This window comes from Trichoderma camerunense (genome assembly GCF_050948025.1).
Source record: "Trichoderma camerunense strain CBS 138272 chromosome Unknown V8C40scaffold_8, whole genome shotgun sequence".
NCBI classification, from domain to species: domain Eukaryota; kingdom Fungi; phylum Ascomycota; class Sordariomycetes; order Hypocreales; family Hypocreaceae; genus Trichoderma; species Trichoderma camerunense.
The window spans coordinates 139,705-157,047 of NW_028145362.1; the positions used below are offsets into that span (position 1 = coordinate 139,705).

Consider the following 17,343-nt stretch of genomic DNA (forward strand, 5'->3'; position numbering starts at 1 on the left):
CGAAATATCCACCGGCCCACTCAGGTGTCAAGCCAGATTAGGAACAGTCTGCAGGGTACTGCTCCCTGGTACTCCCACATGCTATTTCCGCAGCCGTTTGACTCTTACCCTATTACTGGTTACACGTACTGTGATTTGCCCTGTAGAGCATCAACTTTGAGGACTTGTTTGAATCTTTTTTTAACTTGACATAATCTAATTTGAAAGCTTCTCTAAAAACTACAGACCCCTCCATAGTAGTTCGTAAGTACTCGTAATGTCTGAGGTCGCGCGCGGGGAAATTTACCTTTGGCATTGACGCCACTCATAATCCGTCACGGCAATTCACACCCAAGTAAGAGTCAAAAAACAGGGGCCGCACAATGAATTAGGGATGGAAACGGTACGGCGAAGAATCATGAATGGCATCATAAAGTAGCTTCATCACCGCCCTTCTGTATGTGTCATTCGGATTTGTGACCCAGTCGTTTGCCTTGTTCCCCCGTCTCTTCCACCCGCTTGGTAAACTCGAGGATGCTCAATAATACGCAAGTCCAGTCGTTTACATACGTCACCTTATAAGCTGATGAGATTTTGATACCAGCCAGCATTGTCTCGCCATTAACACTAATTTCTCACAAGACTCCTGTGAAACTGTTCGTGTACTCTAAACCCTTCTCAGCCCTTCCTCCTATATGTACATCACATCGTCGAGTTCAAATACCTTGTAGTGTATGTCATTGAACACGGGTTCATAATATATTCATCCGACATGTTAACCAAAAACCAAACCAGTTTCGCCATTGTTCCCAGATAATATCCCTTTAAACACCGAAATTCACCGCTGAAAAGATTAAAGAGAGAGAGTGAGTTCCCGGGCCAAGATGTATGTAGCCCAGAAAGAAGAAGAAAACGCCGTCCTGCTGCGCCCGGTTTGAAGATCATCGGCAGCCCAAACTGGCAGCAGCTCACTCTTGTAGTCACCTATCGCTGCCGCTGGTCTTCAGAAGATGCCGCCGCAGACGACTCGGCCACAACAACGCTATTCCTGACGGACGGATTATGTGGCCAACCTATGGGCATGTTTGATAGCCGTCGTTGGCTTACTACACTGTGCCGGACCGAGTCGGGGGTCACCATTACCGGTTCACTGAACGGATTCTTTGAGCTGCTCTCTGATTCGCCGTTGTTGAGGATTGACTTTTCATTGATCCTAATTCCCTTTTCCTTGTTGCTTCTCCTTCTACCGGCGGCTGCGGCTGCAGCAAATCCTCCACCCGCAGCAAGAGTGGTAATGGCTGCAGAGGCAGAAGACCAGAATCCTTTGAATTGAGCCACAGGGCCTTGAGGCGATGTCTCATCGAGGAAAATGAAACCCATGGCCACAACCACGGTAGCAATAGCTAGCAGTGTTAGGACAGCGGCACCAAACTTATCGGCGCCAGTGATGGGTTTATAGTCTGGCCCCTTTGGCTGGTTTCGACCAATGTCATCACCGCCGCCACCGGGATCTCCTACACTGGTGCCTCCAGTGTCTGCAGTCACCGGAGAACTGCTATTCAGAATCAAATTGGACATGGTGATCTCGAGGGCTGCCATCTGCTGTCCGACTCCAGTCGTATTGTCGTATTTGCCATCGTACCAGATGAGGCCACACATCCGCTTGTTCGCGCCGCCCTGGCATTGCTTCGCTGCGGCGACTGAAGATGCCCGTAGGTATGGATGGATGACATCGTACGTATGAGGCGCCCATTTAATCATCATTGTTAGCCAGCGCGTCAAGTAAGCCTTGAACGAATGCTCATCAACGTTGCAAGTATTGACCGATTCACAAGCGACCTCGGACATGATGTTGTTGTTGGGCCCTGTGAAGAACACCTTGCTGCCCTCCAGGAGATTGTCCAAGCGGGTCTTCCACGTCTGCGACTCCGTCATGTTGTACATGGCGGCGGCACCGAGAATCATGCCTCCGACATTGTAAGAGAATTGATAAATGGTAAGTTTTGTGCAGTTGGTTTCAATGCCGGCGCCGTCATAGACGGCCCAGTTCTTGGTGTTGATGAGCTTTGTGGCAATCATCCAATCCCACGTCTTGTCAGCCCAGTCAGCGTAGCTCTGGTTGCCAGTATACAGAGCCAACCTCGCACCGAGAGCGAAGAAGCATGCTTGTGAAATTGAGTTCTATACACCGTTAGTCTCAGGTATGATCTGATTGGCACATATCCCCACAGAGAGCAATCTCAATCTCAACCTACCTTATAGTCATAGCCATTGTTCCACGTAAAGATTTGCCAGCGCAGGCCACCATTACAGTGCTCTGTGTCCCATCGAGCGGCTTGTGTGTTGAAGACAGCTTGAGCCAGTGCCAGCCATTGTGGCTGATCAGCGGGCGGATCCGGAAACTTGTATTCGGCAGCAGACATGACGGAGAGGCCCCAAAAGCCTTGGTCATCGTTTCCCTCGGTTCGAGTTTGATTTCTCGGCATATAGTCGTTGGTCTCGCCGACTTGAAAGAGGAGCGCTTGTGAGGTTAGGTCGTTGTACGTATCGTCGCCGGTATAATACCAGTAGTCGATAAGCGTTCCCATCATGGCACCAGCCTCCCACCCTGAGAGCACGCATCAGTGATGAACCGAGATAATGTGCTTACAACACAGCGCAAAAAGATAAGATACATACAATAGTATGGATCGGGAAGAAGGCCAGGGGTATTGCCTGGCTGATTGCCGTTGTAGAATGACACCAAATCCGCGGCCATGTCCTTTGATACCGACTTGACAGAATCTACAAGTCCCGAGTTAGTGGCTGCATCAATTCCACAACTGGTAGGATCAGCATTCTCATACCGGGCGAGTCTGGGTCTAAGTCATAGGCTGTGGTGAGCTGGCCGGCCGCGAGCAACAGCCCGACGGCCAAACGACCAAGCAGCGATGACATGATTTATGACGGCGAAGGATATTCCAGCGAGAATAGCTCAAAATCTGATACCGAAAGACGATCCCATGGGTCGGTGATGGCGAGCAAGAGGTCCGTCGATCGAGGCTGTATCGTGGCCCAGGTGGAATGCAGCCCGCTATAGCTCCAGATCCATCTAGACGTCGCCTCAAGAGCTTGGGCACCAACGTAGCGAACAGAGATTGGCGACGGCACAACACAACACACGAACACGGCAAGCGAGCGAACTTGAGCGAGAGACAAGGGATGGGATGGGGATATAAAGGGAAGAAGAAAAAAAAGGAAGACTGGAAGAGACAGGCGGCACAGCTGTGGAGAAGGGAAAGACGAGGTGAGAGCGGTGGATATACGAGCTACGAGCTACTGCATGTACTCTTTGTTCTCAACTCCAGAAGCGATCTGGCTGGGGAACTGACATTCGGCTCCGGAAGCGCTTGCATCGCTCGAGCAGCGCAATTGACGCTTGCCTGACGTACTTGGGCTGTACGAGGTTTGGGGCAAACAACATGTTGTACATACAAGCGAACAGCGAGCAGTATTCCGGGGGTACACGCCCGCGGCAGATTCTATGAGCAGGTACCTGGGAGCTACCTTGAGGGATGGCCATGGAGCGAACGATTGAGTCTGTCGAGCTGGAGCTGGAGAGCGCCACGGAAAACCTTGGTTGCACCACCTTGCTGCATCGAACTATCACAAAGCGAATGGCCCTAGCTCGGTGCTGAGCCAGAACGGGAACCTGGCATGGTGGCCAGGGTCCCAAATACGAGAGCTGCAAGCGGGCCAGCGCCTGAGCAATGACATCGGGGCCCCGCTGAGATCCGGAGCTTTTGTATGTATCTACCTTACTCGTACTCGAATCCAGCGACGAGTGCTGGGGAAGAGGAGCAGTAGAGCGGGGAGTCGACGAGGCCACTACTAATATGTATCGCTGTTCTTGTTCTGGTGGCAGTAGAGAGACGCTGCTTAGAGGTTGGCTCGATGCGGAAGTGGCCCGAACGGGAAGCATCGCCAAGGGCCGCTGGAAGGTTCGTCGCTTGTGTAGGTGCTGACGGCCCTACTAGAAGAATAGAAGGATTATTACCTACCTGACGATTATAAGCCAACGTCCCGTTACAGCGCTCGTATAATCGTGGCTGGTCCCTGGGCGCGGTGGTTGGGCCGTTGTGGTGATTCACTTCAGCCAAGCATGGGCAACCACACCAATTAGCACGCACTCGTAAGCTGCTTGTTGGTGGGAGGGAAAAAAGGGCCAAAAAAGAGCACCAATCCAATGCAGCCTAGTAATCGATGGACCCGAAAAAAAGGGAAAAAGAAAAGGGAGCGGGGGACTGGGGATTAATAGACGGAGCACAAGCATCGCCCGTGTTTTGTTTCTTCATGTCTCTCTTTTTGTCGCGGCCGTCATACATGAGATGGGCAGCGGGCGATCGCTTATCGGTACCACCATCGATTTTCGATAGGGCGACCCAGCGTCGTGGCGTGTCTGGGCTCGACATGTGCATGATCTGCACGGATAAGCAGCCGAGTACAGTACTAGAACTCCAAACCACTATCTCGAGATAGATAAAGTGTACTCTACGAAACGAACTGAAAATGAAGTGTATTGTCCATACGGATGCTGTAGCCGTGAATCCCCCTCCTTTCAGCGGTCACGTTGGCGTCGGGCCTTTTCCCAACTACACAGGTCAGCAGCCGTCTTCTTTCTTGGCACGCAAAAAGCTGTAGCTGGACCAGGGAGGAGGTGGAGGCTACTGGAATACGATGTCGTTATGGGGTCAAAAGCAATGCTACTTCGTACATTCAACCTATTGTACGACCCAGGATTTGAGGTTTATTTGTCTTTGTCGTCGTCACTCACCGTTTTTATATACTACACGACGGGAGCACAGAGTACGAGTATAAACGGGAGGCAACAAGGGGGGCCATGGAGTTGACTCCAGCCCTGTGGGTATCTAAGGTATTTATGCCTATAAATACAGTGCCTTTAGTCACGATTCAAGCATTTGGAGGAGTCCACCAAAAACCTTCAAAGTTTAGCTGCGAGCGCTTACGAGTCTGCCCCTCAGGTACCCTGTAGAGCCTCGAGTTCAAGCGGCCTTTAACCGACACTGAAAGATATCCGCACTTAAGCAACGAATTTCGCTACCTGTATGTTGGCTCGCTCTCTGATAAGCTGATGCACAGTCTCTCGTACCTGATATACAGGTACCTTAGTAGGTACTGTACATTAGGTGGAAGTGGCTTCGAAAAACACTGTATAGAGTTTGGACTACACTGTCCGGATTGGGTACGGCCGTAGCTGTTTGCGTCGCTGAACCCGGCCCGCCGTCCGCCATTGACTCCGCACAAGGACCAAATACTACCGCTATTCTGCTCAATACTTTGGATGGCTTTTCACTGCTGCTTTATTTAGACGCACAATGGGATATGGCGTAAAGGGGAGATTTCCAGACTAGCCGCGCTCTCTCTAACAGGAATGCATCAACTCGCGCTTTCGTTTACTTGCGATGAAACCAGCCTGCGACAGTGGTGGTGTTGTTCGGCTCCGAGCCAACTGTGTCACGGTCTGTGCACATGTCCTGCGGGCTCGGCTTCGTAGTAACTACCGCTGCAATCGACAGCATCTGCAGCTCATCCTCTAGACGGCCCAAGCTCTTCAACGTGCTGCAGAAACCCTTTTCTTCTTCTGACTCCCATCGTCAACTCTTGGCTCAGCATCACCCGATGACGCTGCTTGGTCGCTGAACCGGTTTCTGACCGAGGGCGGCAGAATCACGTGTGCCAGTGAGAAAGATGCGAGGAGCCACATTCTCTGGCGAGGCAGTGTGGCGGGGCAAAGTAGCGGTACAGGCGACAACCATGTACCGCTCCGTACCTTTTGTCTGAACCTGTCCCGGAGGCTCAGGATGGCGACGCCGGTGGCTTCTCCGGGCTTCCCAGGGGAATTACAAATCGCTGGGAAAATGACGGAGTCTGCGTAATAGAGCCAAGGCTTAGATGCGATGCGTATTATAGATTCATACAGAGATATCGGCTTACGCCTATTGTCCACCTAGGTAGTCAGCAGAAGGCATATTTTATCCATGTAGGCATATCACAGCACTCGGCCTCCGTAATCCGCCAGACTCTGAGACGGGCGGTACCTGTGCAGTACCTGCCATCTACCTGTAACCCGTGAGGCTGGGGGCTCTTGGTTCCGCAGACTCCGCGCTGTCGTCAGCCGGGGGCAACGCCTCCAACAGGTATGCTCCCTAGTACCTAGTCGAAGGGGCTATTCTGCGGACAAAACGTAAACTTGTCTTCCTCAAATTCCCTGCCCGCCATTACGAACCGCCGTCTTCTCCAAGCCGCTCCAACAGCAAAACCACCTCCATCGTTGTCGCTCGAATCCGCTGCAAAGCTCCGATCGCTTTTTCACCTACGTTTTTCTCGTCCGATTCTGTTGTATTGAATATTCGACTCTTCCAAAATGGCCGACGCTCCGTATGATCCTTACGTTCCAAAGAACGGCGCCGAACAAACTGGTGGCGTATCGCGTACACAAGCGCTTCAAGGTGTAAGTTGTGCGAATATCAGATCTATGCCTTATTTCTGGCAAGATCCAGTTGGCTTTGAGACCTGGGCATTTGGGGAGTTGAACGTTGCTTGGCAAATCACTTTGCGCTTATGGATTGGCCACACCGCTGAGCGATAAATGGATTTGAGACTGCGGCCTCGTCTTATGGATGCTTTTTCTGCCAAAAAGATGTGCTGTGGTAGCAAGGAAAGCTAACTTGTACTTTTTTCGTTTAGGAAATCGATGCAACTGTTCAAGTGATGCGAAAGAATATCGAAAATGTGGCTCAACGTGGCGACCGCCTGGACGTCCTGCAAGACAAGACGGACAACCTGGCAGAATCTGCACAGGGTTTCCGTCGTGGTGCCAACCGAGTTCGCAAGGCGATGTGGTGGAAAGACATGAAGATGCGAGTCTGCATCGTTGTTGGCATTGTCCTCCTCTTGGTTGTTATCATTGTTCCATCAGGTAAGTGATGACTTTAAGCAAGAAGCTGCAGCAGATTTCTGACCATGAAATGTAGTTGTTGCTACCCGTTAAATGATCAATTTCCTTATTTGAGTACCCATGATTTACGAGGTCTTTGATGAGCACCAGACTATGATTCTGGACGACTACGGGCTGAGCCTCGCTTTCACTGAAAGTTTACGAATTGCTATTGGATGAGGGTTCTGTGTCATGATGGAGTTCGTTCAGACTTACTTCGGACTATTTTAACGGGAGATGTAGCCTTGAGATACTCTCGGGCTGGTTTATGTATATGGTTTGCAGGCTAGGCGTTTACCCCGACCAATTGAGATAATGTGCGCTCTCTACCGGTCCTAAAACAGAATTTTATTCAAATGACCTCTGATTACATCTTGATCTCGATATATGAACACCTGTGATATTTCTTAAATATACAAAACATAAAGAGAGGATGAGGTTACTAATGGGAGTAAAGGACAACCAATTACAGTAATGTGGGAACCCCCAGTCTTTACAATTTTATACACTTTATTTAACAAATACTGTGGGACAGTACTTTAACCCATTATATAAATCTGATATATTAGTATTAGTTTTGCCTGGCTTACATAGGATGTAACTTGCTTTGATTTGACATAGGTAATCAGCTGTGATTTATACATTGAGGATTTGAGAACCAACATATATAAAATATCCCAGAAAATTCTAATGCGAATACTTGAACAGCTCGATTTAACCGGTATATCCTTTGCATGAAATATTTTCTCTATTAACAATTTACGCTATGCAATACCCGAGGTTCTAAAGGCATATATGGTTTGGTCCAAGCTTGAGTCATATGTGCCTATGTCCTCTGGAGGCAGGACTGAACTCCATGTGCTTGGCAAGTACCGCCACACATTGACGCACCATCTGACGGCACTGTTGGTCAGTTTAGTATGTATAGTATGTAGTCCTCTGCAGCCCTTTTACCAGTAGCGTATCATATTCTCTCGCTAGACTGGACAATCCGCCTATGCAACCAACGGCATTCATGTGCTGCCAACAGCTGAACATCTCTGTGTGATTGGGGCAGTCTCACCGCCTGCCCGCATTTGGTGAGCGGTTTCGGGGCGGGTTTTTTTTCTGCCCCTCCCCCCACCGCGGCTGGCATTATTTGCTAGTCTAATCTGGGTGACTCTTTTTATCTGATCTATCTCTCGCGCATCCTCAATCTCTGATCCTTTGACCATTTGCTTTTGTAAACTCTCTGGGCCACTGCAAATTCGCTGGGCCAATTGGGTCAGATATCTCTGGGAAACATGCTCTCTGCAACTTCTGTGGCCCTGAGGGCCGGAGCTCGACGGGGTGCGCCCCGGGCTGCGGTTGCGGCTCTCGCGTCTGCTCCGAACGGAATCCGAGGTCCGGGTTTGGCCGGTCGTAGGGGCCTGTCGGCGACGAGGACTCTGGCTTCCTTTCCTACGAGTGACCGAACTCGAGAGATTGTTGCTCAGACTTTGAGCAGCATTGGAAGTAAGCGAGAGGGGTAGGTCGTCGACGATCTGGGATAACGCGTGCCCGAAGAGATTTGACTAACTTTTTTAAAAAAAAAGTCAGCAATATCTGAAATTGTTCACTTCCGTTTCCTCACAGAAATTTGGTGTAATCAAAGTCGGGGGTGCTATTCTGTAAGTGATTTGAGGTCGAAGGGAGCGGATGTTGGGCTAACTGAAGAGAACTGAGAACTGAATACATCGACGAGCTATGCCAAAGTATTGCTTTCCTCTCAAGTCTACAGCTCTACCCAGTTGTAGTCCATGGTGCTGGCCCGCAGCTGAACCGCTTGCTCGAGGACGCGGGCGTCGAGCCTCAGTTCGAGGAGGGCATCCGTGTAACCGACGCCAAGACTTTGGGCGTGGCACGCAAGCTCTTCCTCGAAGAGAACCTTAGACTGGTGGACAGGCTTGACCAGCTAGGCGTTGCCACCAGGTCCATCAGCGGCGTCTTCCAGGCTGATTATCTGGACAAGGAGAAGTGGCAGTACGTTGGAAAGATCACAAAGGTTAACAAGGAGGCTATCGAGCAATCGATTGAGGCCGGATATATTCCAGTTCTTACGTCCATGGCTGAGTCTGAAGATGGTCAACTGCTCAACGTTAACGCTGACGTCGCTGCCGCTGAGCTTGCCCGTGCGCTGGAGCCCTTGAAGGTTGTGTATCTGTCCGAGAAAGGTGGTTTGTTCAATGGGGAGGGAGAGAAGATCTCACATATTAACTTGGACGAGGAATTCGATCACCTCATGTCACAGCCTTGGTGCCGATATGGTACGCGCCTCAAGATCAAGGAGATCAAGGAACTTCTCGACACCCTTCCCAGGACCTCCAGCGTTGCCATCATCCATCCCAGTGACCTTCAAAAAGAACTCTTCACAGACTCTGGCGCCGGCACTTTGATCCAACGAGGAGATAAGATTCAAAGGGCGACCTCCGTGTCAGATTTCAAGGACTTGGATAAGATTAAAGCAGCCCTGATTCGTGACCGAGAGGGCCTTGACGCTGAGGCAACTGTTGACCGTTTCATTGATCTCCTAAGGGAAAACCCCTTTACTGCCTACTATGATGATGCGCTGCAGTGCATTGCCATTGTTATCCCTGCTGGCAACAACCGACCGTTAGCCACACTTGCTACTTTGGCCATCACCAAGTCAGGCTGGCTGACCAATGTGGCTGAGAACGTTTTCACCGCCATCAAGAAGGATCACCCCAGCCTTGTCTGGACTGTCAATGAGCATGACGAGAACTTGACCTGGTTCTTTGAGAAGTCTGACGGGAGCTTTCACCACAATGGCAGCGTCTTGTTTTATTATGGCTGTGATCTTCGATCTGAAGCCCTGGCTCCCGTCTATGATGACTTTGTTTCTAATGGACGCGCTATGCTGGGTGATTCCAACCTTGAGGCTCGACTGCGTCGTGCGGCCCAAACGGCTAACCAGGCGCTGAGGGACTCTCAACCTCAGGCTTAATCAACCCCCTGACTCCAAGTTTCGGGTCAAATGGCAACGCTGAGGATTTGCTCAGGGGAGGAGGAACACTCCGGGTGCCCCGGAATGTAAATGTAGCGACGGCGAAAGGAGAGAAGCTAGAAATGTTCCTTTATGGAGTTTATCGGATCTGGGGTATTGAGTCTAAGATTCAAGGGATGAGCTGGACAGGAACCATGGCGGCTGGTTCATATCAATAGTGTATTTACGCGTATATTTTGCCTGTCCGTTTCAATGACATTATGTGACTGTCCTCTAATGTGTATTCTGCTTGTATTTGGCGTGTTTTGCCTAGTGCTGTCCTATTATCTGCTTGGATCAGGTTACCGCGCGGCCTTAGTTTACCTCGTGGAAGATGAGACGGCGCTTGAAACATGGTGTGTGAGGCTGATAAACTGTTCTATTTTCTTCAGCGCTTCCTCCCATTTCTTCTAACACGTTACTTTCTTTCATTTTCTTGCTACAAAGAAATCATTCGGACACATGCATAGACGATGGATTTCTGGGCGGATGTTGGTGGTGCATATGACTGGCATCCGTCAAATCATATTTCCAGGACCCCTGTTGATCCATCCGCCAGCCCCAGCGCAGGGCGGCTATGCGCGCACCTGCGACCAACAGGCAGAAGAATCAGTTCCTCAGAACGCGAAGGAAGTGTTGATTTGAGGGGGGAAAGGGTGTTGCGATTTTATCTTCTCTAGTTATCGAGCTGTACTGTTTGGAAATTTTCATATCGTGTCGTCTATGTTGTTTGTGACGCTTTTGTTATTTGCTAGCTGCGACGTGGACAATCTCACGCTTTGATGGGCTTAATTGCGAAACCTCAGAGTGTTGCATGAGTTGACGTACCATCACGGAGTCCTTTGAGTGAGGAAACCAAGCCGCTGTCTCACCGGGATGCACGACGGCTTGCACACCATCTACGGTGATTCGGAAGTAGATGACGATGTTCACATAACTGAGCCGGAAATCGAGTGGGTAGTCCAATGTCCTTCGTCTAAGGGCCCAATTCTCATACCTTACAGTATAGTAGCTGTTCATGGCCTCAACTTCAAGGGCAACCCAAACCATGCGCGGGCCACATGGCACTCACGGGGAGCGGTATGGATCCGAGATTTTCTTCCCCAGAAGCTTGGAAGGCCATGCCGGGTCATGTTGTTTGCCTACAATTCCAGTCCTGCCAAAGCGTCAGCACCAAAGCTGATAGATGAACATGCACGGATGTTGTTGGAATGTCTGGCGGAGAAGAGAAAGGTGCGAGATCTGCACGACCAACATAGGAGACGAATCATATCAAGACTCTAACACGTCACAGGATACGCCGCACAGACCGATCATTTTCCTTTGTCATAGTATGGGTGGCATCGTAACGAAAGCTGTAAGTGCACATAACTGATCAGTGCTGTTGAGTGGAGATGGTGTTGGGCTTGTGTATGACATGACTTACACTTACATGAACCAAACAAAGGCAATTGTTGAAGGCAAACTCAATCCAGCTCATATCGACATAATCACGTCCATCAGGCTTCTTGTCTTCTTTGCAACGCCTCACCTTGGCGGTAACTACAGTGGAATCGGAAATATTGCTGCTAAGCTTGTCAGAACCGGCCTTGGAGCCCCTAGCAATGACTTATTGGATGGTCTAAAATCGGGATCTCGTGACGTTATAAGGCGCTTTGAACAAGCTCGCCACCTGCCTGACGCCTGCCTTGTTATCAGTTTTTATGAAACACTGAGTTACGGCAGATTAGGACTGGTTCGTTATCAACAGATATCGTATGCCTGCATTGTACCTTGACTAACTCTCTCCTTCCACTTGTGCCCATCACGCTAGATCGTCGAAAAAGAATCCGCAGTTTTGAATCTCCCAGACGATCGAGAGAAGAAGATTGCTCTCGAAGCCGATCACAGCAAAGTCTGCAAGTTTCCGACCGCAGAGAGCTGCGAGCCTGTCATGAGTCTGATCACCACGGAGCTTGATAGAGCATTAGAAATGAAGAGAACTCTTGAACCAGGTCGTACGTTGGAAAGAATCCCTTGACAGTGATGCATGTGTACTAACTTGTACGCAGCTGAAAATGTCCACTTCATTGTCTCGCAGAGACACAATGACTTGTTCACTGGCCGTGAGGATATTGTGAATAAAATTGCCAGCAGCATTACCACGGCTAAGGACGACAATTGGATACACCAACCGCGATTCGTCCTGACGGGAATCGGTGGCCAAGGCAAGAGTGAAATCTGCCGGAAAGTAGCGGCTCAAGTTCGAGATTTGTATGATGCTTTCGTTCCTCTTTATTTAATCTGCTATCTGTACATCTAACATTTTCTGGATATGTAGGTTTTGGGGCATCTTCTGGGTAGATGTCAGCACCAGATCTGCGGCTGCCGCCGGTTTCAAGAGGATTGCCCAAGTACTAGGGGAAAAAGACTGCACAGAAATTGAAGACGTGACGCTTCTTCTAGCAAACATTGAAATGAAGAACAATTGGCTACTAGTCTTGGATAATGCCGATGACCCAGAGGTCGATTATCAGGAGTATATTCCTTCTGGAGATCGTGGCACGGTACTGATAACGTCTCGACTCCCAGAATGCAGAATCTATGGCACGGTTGGTCACGAAGAGATTGGGAATCTTAGCAAGGAGGATTGCGTCAACTTGCTATTCAAAGTTGCAGAAATCCCTGAGGGTTTACAAGCTGAAAGTTTGCCCATTGCCGAGGAGATTGCGAGTGAAGTTGGGTTTCACACTCTAGCACTGGTGCAAGCAGGTGCGTATATTGCCCACAATGACTGCTCCATGGCAGATTACCCGGCACTGTTCCGCCAGCAGAGGGACAGGTTGCTCAAATTTGGCCTGTCCCAATTGCGATCGAGATATCTCAACGTCTATGCAACCTTCGAATCGTCCATACTAGCTCTTGAAGCAACTGAGACAGGAGTCAAGCAGGATACACTTGATCTTCTTCACCTCTTCTCTTCCATTAACTATCAAGATATTCCTTTGGACCTCTTCGTCGATTCCAGAGAAGGAATCAAACTGGCACAGAAAACTCAGCCTGGAGATGAGACCATCGACCGCCTCTGCGACTGGCATGTCTCTCAACTCCCAGATTTTCTCAACCCACAAGATACTTTTTCGAGCCGCGATCGTTTCCTATCAGCACTGGCAAAACTATGCTCTCTCGCACTAGTGAAGAAGTCCGATGTGAGAGGCGTCGTCGTCCTGTCACTCCATCCACTAGTACACGAATGGATCACCAGTCGCCAGGAGGTTGCACAGAGACATGCTCGCCTCCAGTCTACTAGCTGCATTCTAGCTCTGTGGACATTTGGGTCCTCTGGGTGGAAGATCTACAGTGACTATTTAGGCCCCCATCTGTCGTTCTTGATTACAGCAACGGCGCAGGTGGAGGACTCACTGGCTTCGGCACACTCGGTGCAGTGCTTTTTTCAGATTGGACTACTTCTCCAGAGCTTACGATATGACGAAGAACTTGCCAGTCTTCTTGGGCGGATATTTTCCCGATTAGACGCCCAGCCCAATTGCCCCGTGGACGGAATATTACCTTTATATTACTTGAAATCACTCAACGAGCGCAATCGAGGAAATATTAAGCTCTCTATGGACATCCTTACGAACACTCTAGAGATCCAACGGACTCACCATGACCAAAATTCTTTCCAAACGTTCAAATTAGAAAGAGAGCTTGGAAGCGCATATCTTAACAATGGACAGATCAAAAGATCAATAGCCATGCTTGAGGAATTGGTCAAGATTCAAACTCTCAAAGCCAACATCAGCGAAAAGTCCATGGCTGCACTCAGATATGAGCTCGGTATTGCTTACCGCGCAGATGGTCAGACCAGGAAGGCTATTGAGGCAATGGAACAAGTCATCGATATCGACTCGAGGCACTTGGAGGAAGGAGACGCTGAACGAATATCACCAGCTTATGAGCTGGCGAGAAACTACGTCAGTGACAACCAAATTAAGAAAGCAATTGAACTTTTCAACCAGACGATTCAAATTGCTGAAAAGCAGCTTCGCAGTCAACATCCCAACCGGTTAGCTCTACAGGACGGACTTGGGAGGGCCCTTCTTGCCAACGGCCAAACCAAGGAAGCAATCGAGATATTCGAACAAATAGCTAATATAGAGAGATCATCTCTCGCCCCAGATCATCCCGTCAAGCTTGCTACACTACATATTCTTGGCGCCGCTTACGACCAAAATGGTCAGACAAAAGAGGCCATTGCCATCTTTGAGGACATATTGAGCTTTTCAACTGTTGATGAGGATCATCCAAATCGACTTGACACTCAAGTGGCACTCAGCATCAGCTATATCGCTGATGGTAAGGTGGAGAAGGCAATCGATCTTCTTGAGAAAACTTCCATCACTCAAGAGCACGTATTTGATGAAGGTCATCCATCTCGGATATATGCTCAGACAGAGCTCGCCAACGCGTATAGGCAGATGGGTAATTTCTCCAAAGCCATCGCTATTCTTGAGAAAGTCGTCGCCTTACAGGAACTCAATCTGGATGAAGGGCACCCAAATCGACTGGCTACGCAATATTGGCTTGCGTTGACATGCCTGGATGCTGGACAGACTAACAGGTCCATTGATTTACTAGAAGAAGTTGTTCAGATCGAAGGCGTTGCGGTCGATGACAATGAACATCAGCGGGCAGTAGCAAAGCAAGCGCTTGGGAGAGCCTATCTCTCTAACGGACAGGTTAAGCCTGCAATCGCATTGTTTGAGGAAGTGATTGATACTTTATCTCTGACAGCACCTGAAAATCATCCCGATTTACTGGCTGCGAAACATGAACTCGGCAGGAGTCTCGTTATGGACGGACGACTTCCTAAAGCTATTGAGGTGTTTGAAGAGGTAGTAAAAGTGCAATCTGTCAGACTGGACGCAGCACATCCCGATCAGATGGCGTCTAAGCGCATGCTTGGTCTTGCCTATCTCGAAAGTCATCGCATCCAAGAAGCGACAGATGCCCTCACCGAGATTGTGGATATCGAGAAGGCGATTCTTGATGAAACCAATCCGGGACTATTAGCATCCCGACACGGACTGGCCCGTTGCTATTTGGCCAATGGGCAAACTCAAGAAGCTCTTGCATTGCTCAAAGATGTTGACAGAATCAGATCGTCCTTGCTCCCACCTGATCACCCTGATGTGTTGCAAACTAGGCAACTGCTGGGTATGGCATATCTCAAACACAACCAGGCAAAAGAAGCCATCACCATTTTGATGGATATTGCAATAATTTATCCTCAAGAGAACCATCCAGGCAGACTCTCTGCACTGTACGAGCTCGGCCTGGCTTTCATCAAAGACGGACAAGTCGAAGAAGGATTGAAGGCTCTAGAAGATGTAGTTAAAAACCAGGCTCATCTCGACGAAGGACATCCCAACAGGTTAGCCTCGCAGTATGAGCTCGGAAGCTGTTACTTGTCTCTCAGGAGACTAGACGATGCAGTCAACCTCCTTCAAGAGGTCGTGCGAGTTGAAACCTTGACGCAGGCGCGCAGCATCTCCCTAGCCATGACCCTGGCAAAACTTGGATCCGCCTACTTAATGCAAGGCAAAGCGAAAGAAGCCGTGGAAGCACTAACATCTGCATGCGTCATACGAAGAAGTCGCCTCGAACCAGATGACATCTCGCGACTCACATCAGAACACTATCTCGGGCTGGCATATCTTGAAACCGGCAACGAAAAGAAGGGAATATCTACACTGGAGGAACTTCTCGCGGTGGAAAGACAGTGCCTTGAACAGAACCATCTGCTGCGCATGAAGACGCAGTATGAGCTCGCGTGCGCTTACATGGATGCTGGGAAACTGGAAAATGGCATTCAGCTTCTGGAGAATATAGTTTCGATCAAGAAGTGGCATCCTGAAGAAGATGCGTATCCGACGATGAATGAGGTTCGAAATGACCTGACCAAGGCGTATAAAGAGAGGAGCTGTAAGTGTCTACTACTTTTGTCTGCGTATTACACTTTTTACTTCAAGGTACTAACAAAGTTGGTTAGTTTTATATCGGCTCTTGGGAGTCTTTGGGTTGGATGTTTGCTTAGACAGGAAATGATCTATGTATTTGGGCCAAGATAGAGGACGAATGTAGCGGTTTCAGAGTTGCTTCGACAGATCCCTTTGATGATATCGACCATGTTACATTACTGGGGTTTTTCTTAACTATCTTGGCATGAATTTGTAACGCATTATGGAATCTTGATATATATCGCTTGGACTTTTCCCTGAACCTTCTAGGTGTCATACTATTCTTTATCGTGAAGACACCACCGCACTGTGATTAGTATATAGGCAGACACGGTTATCTCACTGATGTAACGTCTCCGGGCCCTTTACCAGCTCCGGATCCGAAAGCAACGGCCGATAAATCTCCAATGTCTCCGTAGGCCTATATGCTAAATGAAGACGTTTGGTAGGGCCACTGAACTCATTACGCGAATCAACCCTTGCGAGAATGAAAGCAAGATCCACGTCGTAGCACTAGGAATTAATACAGCCGATGCGGAGAGGAAATCCGCATCGGCCTTAACACGACATGACCCTCGAGTTGATCGTCTCCTAGCGCGGCGTCCGCGGGCTCAGGCCCTGGATGGACATATAAATGGATGTCTCAAGAGCGCATAATGAATGGGGTAGCATAATTTGCCGCCATAAAGGCGGGGCAGCCGAGGCTGCAGACCTTGTGCCGAAACTGGCAGCTTTTCAAAGACGAAATATATTGTAATGTCACCCCAGTCATTGGATGGCCAATTTGCATGTGAAGCTACCAGAGCTTGTCCAACGTGGTGTAGCCAAGGGCTGTCTGAATCCTTTGGCGCTTTTTAACTTCGCCAGCTCACTCAGGCTTGTCGCGAACATGTAGGGAGAGCTGAAACCCGACCAAAGCCCATCGACTTAAGCTTCATTTCCTTGCATTAGAACGGGCCCAAATTATTACTCTACAACACGTGAGAGCATCAGAAAAGCAGTGAAAAGGGTAGAAAGAAACGAGAAATGCAACATGTCATTCGTCTTACCCCCGCCAAGTCCGCCAAGTTCTATGATGGTGAATCATATGGTGCATCCCACGCTTCGTTCTCGTTTATTCCGTACCTGTAGTGATTGTTTTCACTTTTCTATTTCGATCTTTCTTGATTTTGATTGTAACGTAATGCAGGAAAAAAAAAACATTGGGAATTTAATCAATGTGACATTGCATGGTGCTCCCTGCTGGGGTCGGGCAATCGTGTTTGGGTGGTAGTTGGTTGTATAACTCTCACAACCTAGCCTTGCTTAGTGGCGGGGAGACAGCCGCCATTTGCTGTAATTGG

General features: G+C 49.2%; 4 protein-coding genes across 4 annotated transcripts; 3 read left to right on the top strand and 1 right to left on the bottom strand.

Annotated features, from left to right (window-relative positions):
• Positions 1–226: 226 nt before the first annotated feature.
• Positions 227–3,350, bottom strand: V8C40DRAFT_243572 (glycosyl hydrolase family 76-domain-containing protein). The gene is made up of 5 exons (XM_083215474.1): positions 2,826–3,350; positions 2,659–2,763; positions 2,235–2,587; positions 704–2,160; positions 227–646 (listed from the first exon to the last, which is right to left on the bottom strand). The coding sequence occupies exons 1-4, from the start codon at positions 2,914–2,916 to the stop codon at positions 964–966; spliced, it is 1,746 nt and encodes a 581-aa protein (XP_083073462.1). The 5' UTR covers positions 2,917–3,350; the 3' UTR covers positions 227–646; positions 704–963.
• Positions 3,351–6,149: 2,799 nt separating this feature from the next.
• Positions 6,150–7,414, top strand: V8C40DRAFT_243576 (synaptobrevin-domain-containing protein). Its single transcript, XM_083215475.1, has 3 exons — positions 6,150–6,490; positions 6,727–6,958; positions 7,014–7,414. Exons 1-3 carry the CDS (start codon positions 6,404–6,406, stop codon positions 7,028–7,030), a joined length of 336 nt encoding a protein of 111 aa, XP_083073463.1. The 5' UTR covers positions 6,150–6,403; the 3' UTR covers positions 7,031–7,414.
• A 567-nt stretch (positions 7,415–7,981) lies between these two features.
• On the top strand, positions 7,982–10,248 carry V8C40DRAFT_243583 (bifunctional acetylglutamate kinase/N-acetyl-gamma-glutamyl-phosphate reductase). Its single transcript, XM_083215476.1, has 3 exons — positions 7,982–8,483; positions 8,551–8,625; positions 8,681–10,248. Exons 1-3 carry the CDS (start codon positions 8,260–8,262, stop codon positions 9,957–9,959), a joined length of 1,578 nt encoding a protein of 525 aa, XP_083073464.1. The 5' UTR covers positions 7,982–8,259; the 3' UTR covers positions 9,960–10,248.
• A 353-nt stretch (positions 10,249–10,601) lies between these two features.
• Positions 10,602–16,326, top strand: V8C40DRAFT_243586 (uncharacterized protein). The gene is made up of 8 exons (XM_083215477.1): positions 10,602–10,951; positions 11,003–11,231; positions 11,293–11,355; positions 11,446–11,733; positions 11,812–11,995; positions 12,050–12,251; positions 12,319–15,965; positions 16,033–16,326. Exons 1-8 carry the CDS (start codon positions 10,875–10,877, stop codon positions 16,086–16,088), a joined length of 4,746 nt encoding a protein of 1,581 aa, XP_083073465.1. The 5' UTR covers positions 10,602–10,874; the 3' UTR covers positions 16,089–16,326.
• The last annotated feature ends 1,017 nt before the right edge of the window (positions 16,327–17,343 follow it).

What these genes read in the sequence shown, in the direction of transcription:
- V8C40DRAFT_243572 (XM_083215474.1), bottom strand. Translation starts at nt 2,916, where the DNA reads ATGTCATCGCTGCTTGGTCGTTTGGCCGTCGGGCTGTTGCTCGCGGCC. An exon ending in CTTAGACCCAGACTCGCCCG is followed by an intron (nt 2,764 to 2,825) that starts GTATGAGAATGC and finishes CGGGACTTGTAG; the next exon opens with ATTCTGTCAAGTCGGTATCA. An exon ending in TCTTCCCGATCCATACTATT is followed by an intron (nt 2,588 to 2,658) that starts GTATGTATCTTA and finishes GCGTGCTCTCAG; the next exon opens with GGTGGGAGGCTGGTGCCATG.
- V8C40DRAFT_243576 (XM_083215475.1), top strand. Translation starts at nt 6,404, where the DNA reads ATGGCCGACGCTCCGTATGATCCTTACGTTCCAAAGAACGGCGCCGAA. An exon ending in GTACACAAGCGCTTCAAGGT is followed by an intron (nt 6,491 to 6,726) that starts GTAAGTTGTGCG and finishes TTTTTCGTTTAG; the next exon opens with GAAATCGATGCAACTGTTCA.
- V8C40DRAFT_243583 (XM_083215476.1), top strand. Translation starts at nt 8,260, where the DNA reads ATGCTCTCTGCAACTTCTGTGGCCCTGAGGGCCGGAGCTCGACGGGGT. An exon ending in ATTGGAAGTAAGCGAGAGGG is followed by an intron (nt 8,484 to 8,550) that starts GTAGGTCGTCGA and finishes TTAAAAAAAAAG; the next exon opens with TCAGCAATATCTGAAATTGT. An exon ending in AAAGTCGGGGGTGCTATTCT is followed by an intron (nt 8,626 to 8,680) that starts GTAAGTGATTTG and finishes AAGAGAACTGAG; the next exon opens with AACTGAATACATCGACGAGC.
- V8C40DRAFT_243586 (XM_083215477.1), top strand. Translation starts at nt 10,875, where the DNA reads ATGCACGACGGCTTGCACACCATCTACGGTGATTCGGAAGTAGATGAC. An exon ending in GTCTGGCGGAGAAGAGAAAG is followed by an intron (nt 11,232 to 11,292) that starts GTGCGAGATCTG and finishes AACACGTCACAG; the next exon opens with GATACGCCGCACAGACCGAT. An exon ending in GTTACGGCAGATTAGGACTG is followed by an intron (nt 11,734 to 11,811) that starts GTTCGTTATCAA and finishes CCATCACGCTAG; the next exon opens with ATCGTCGAAAAAGAATCCGC.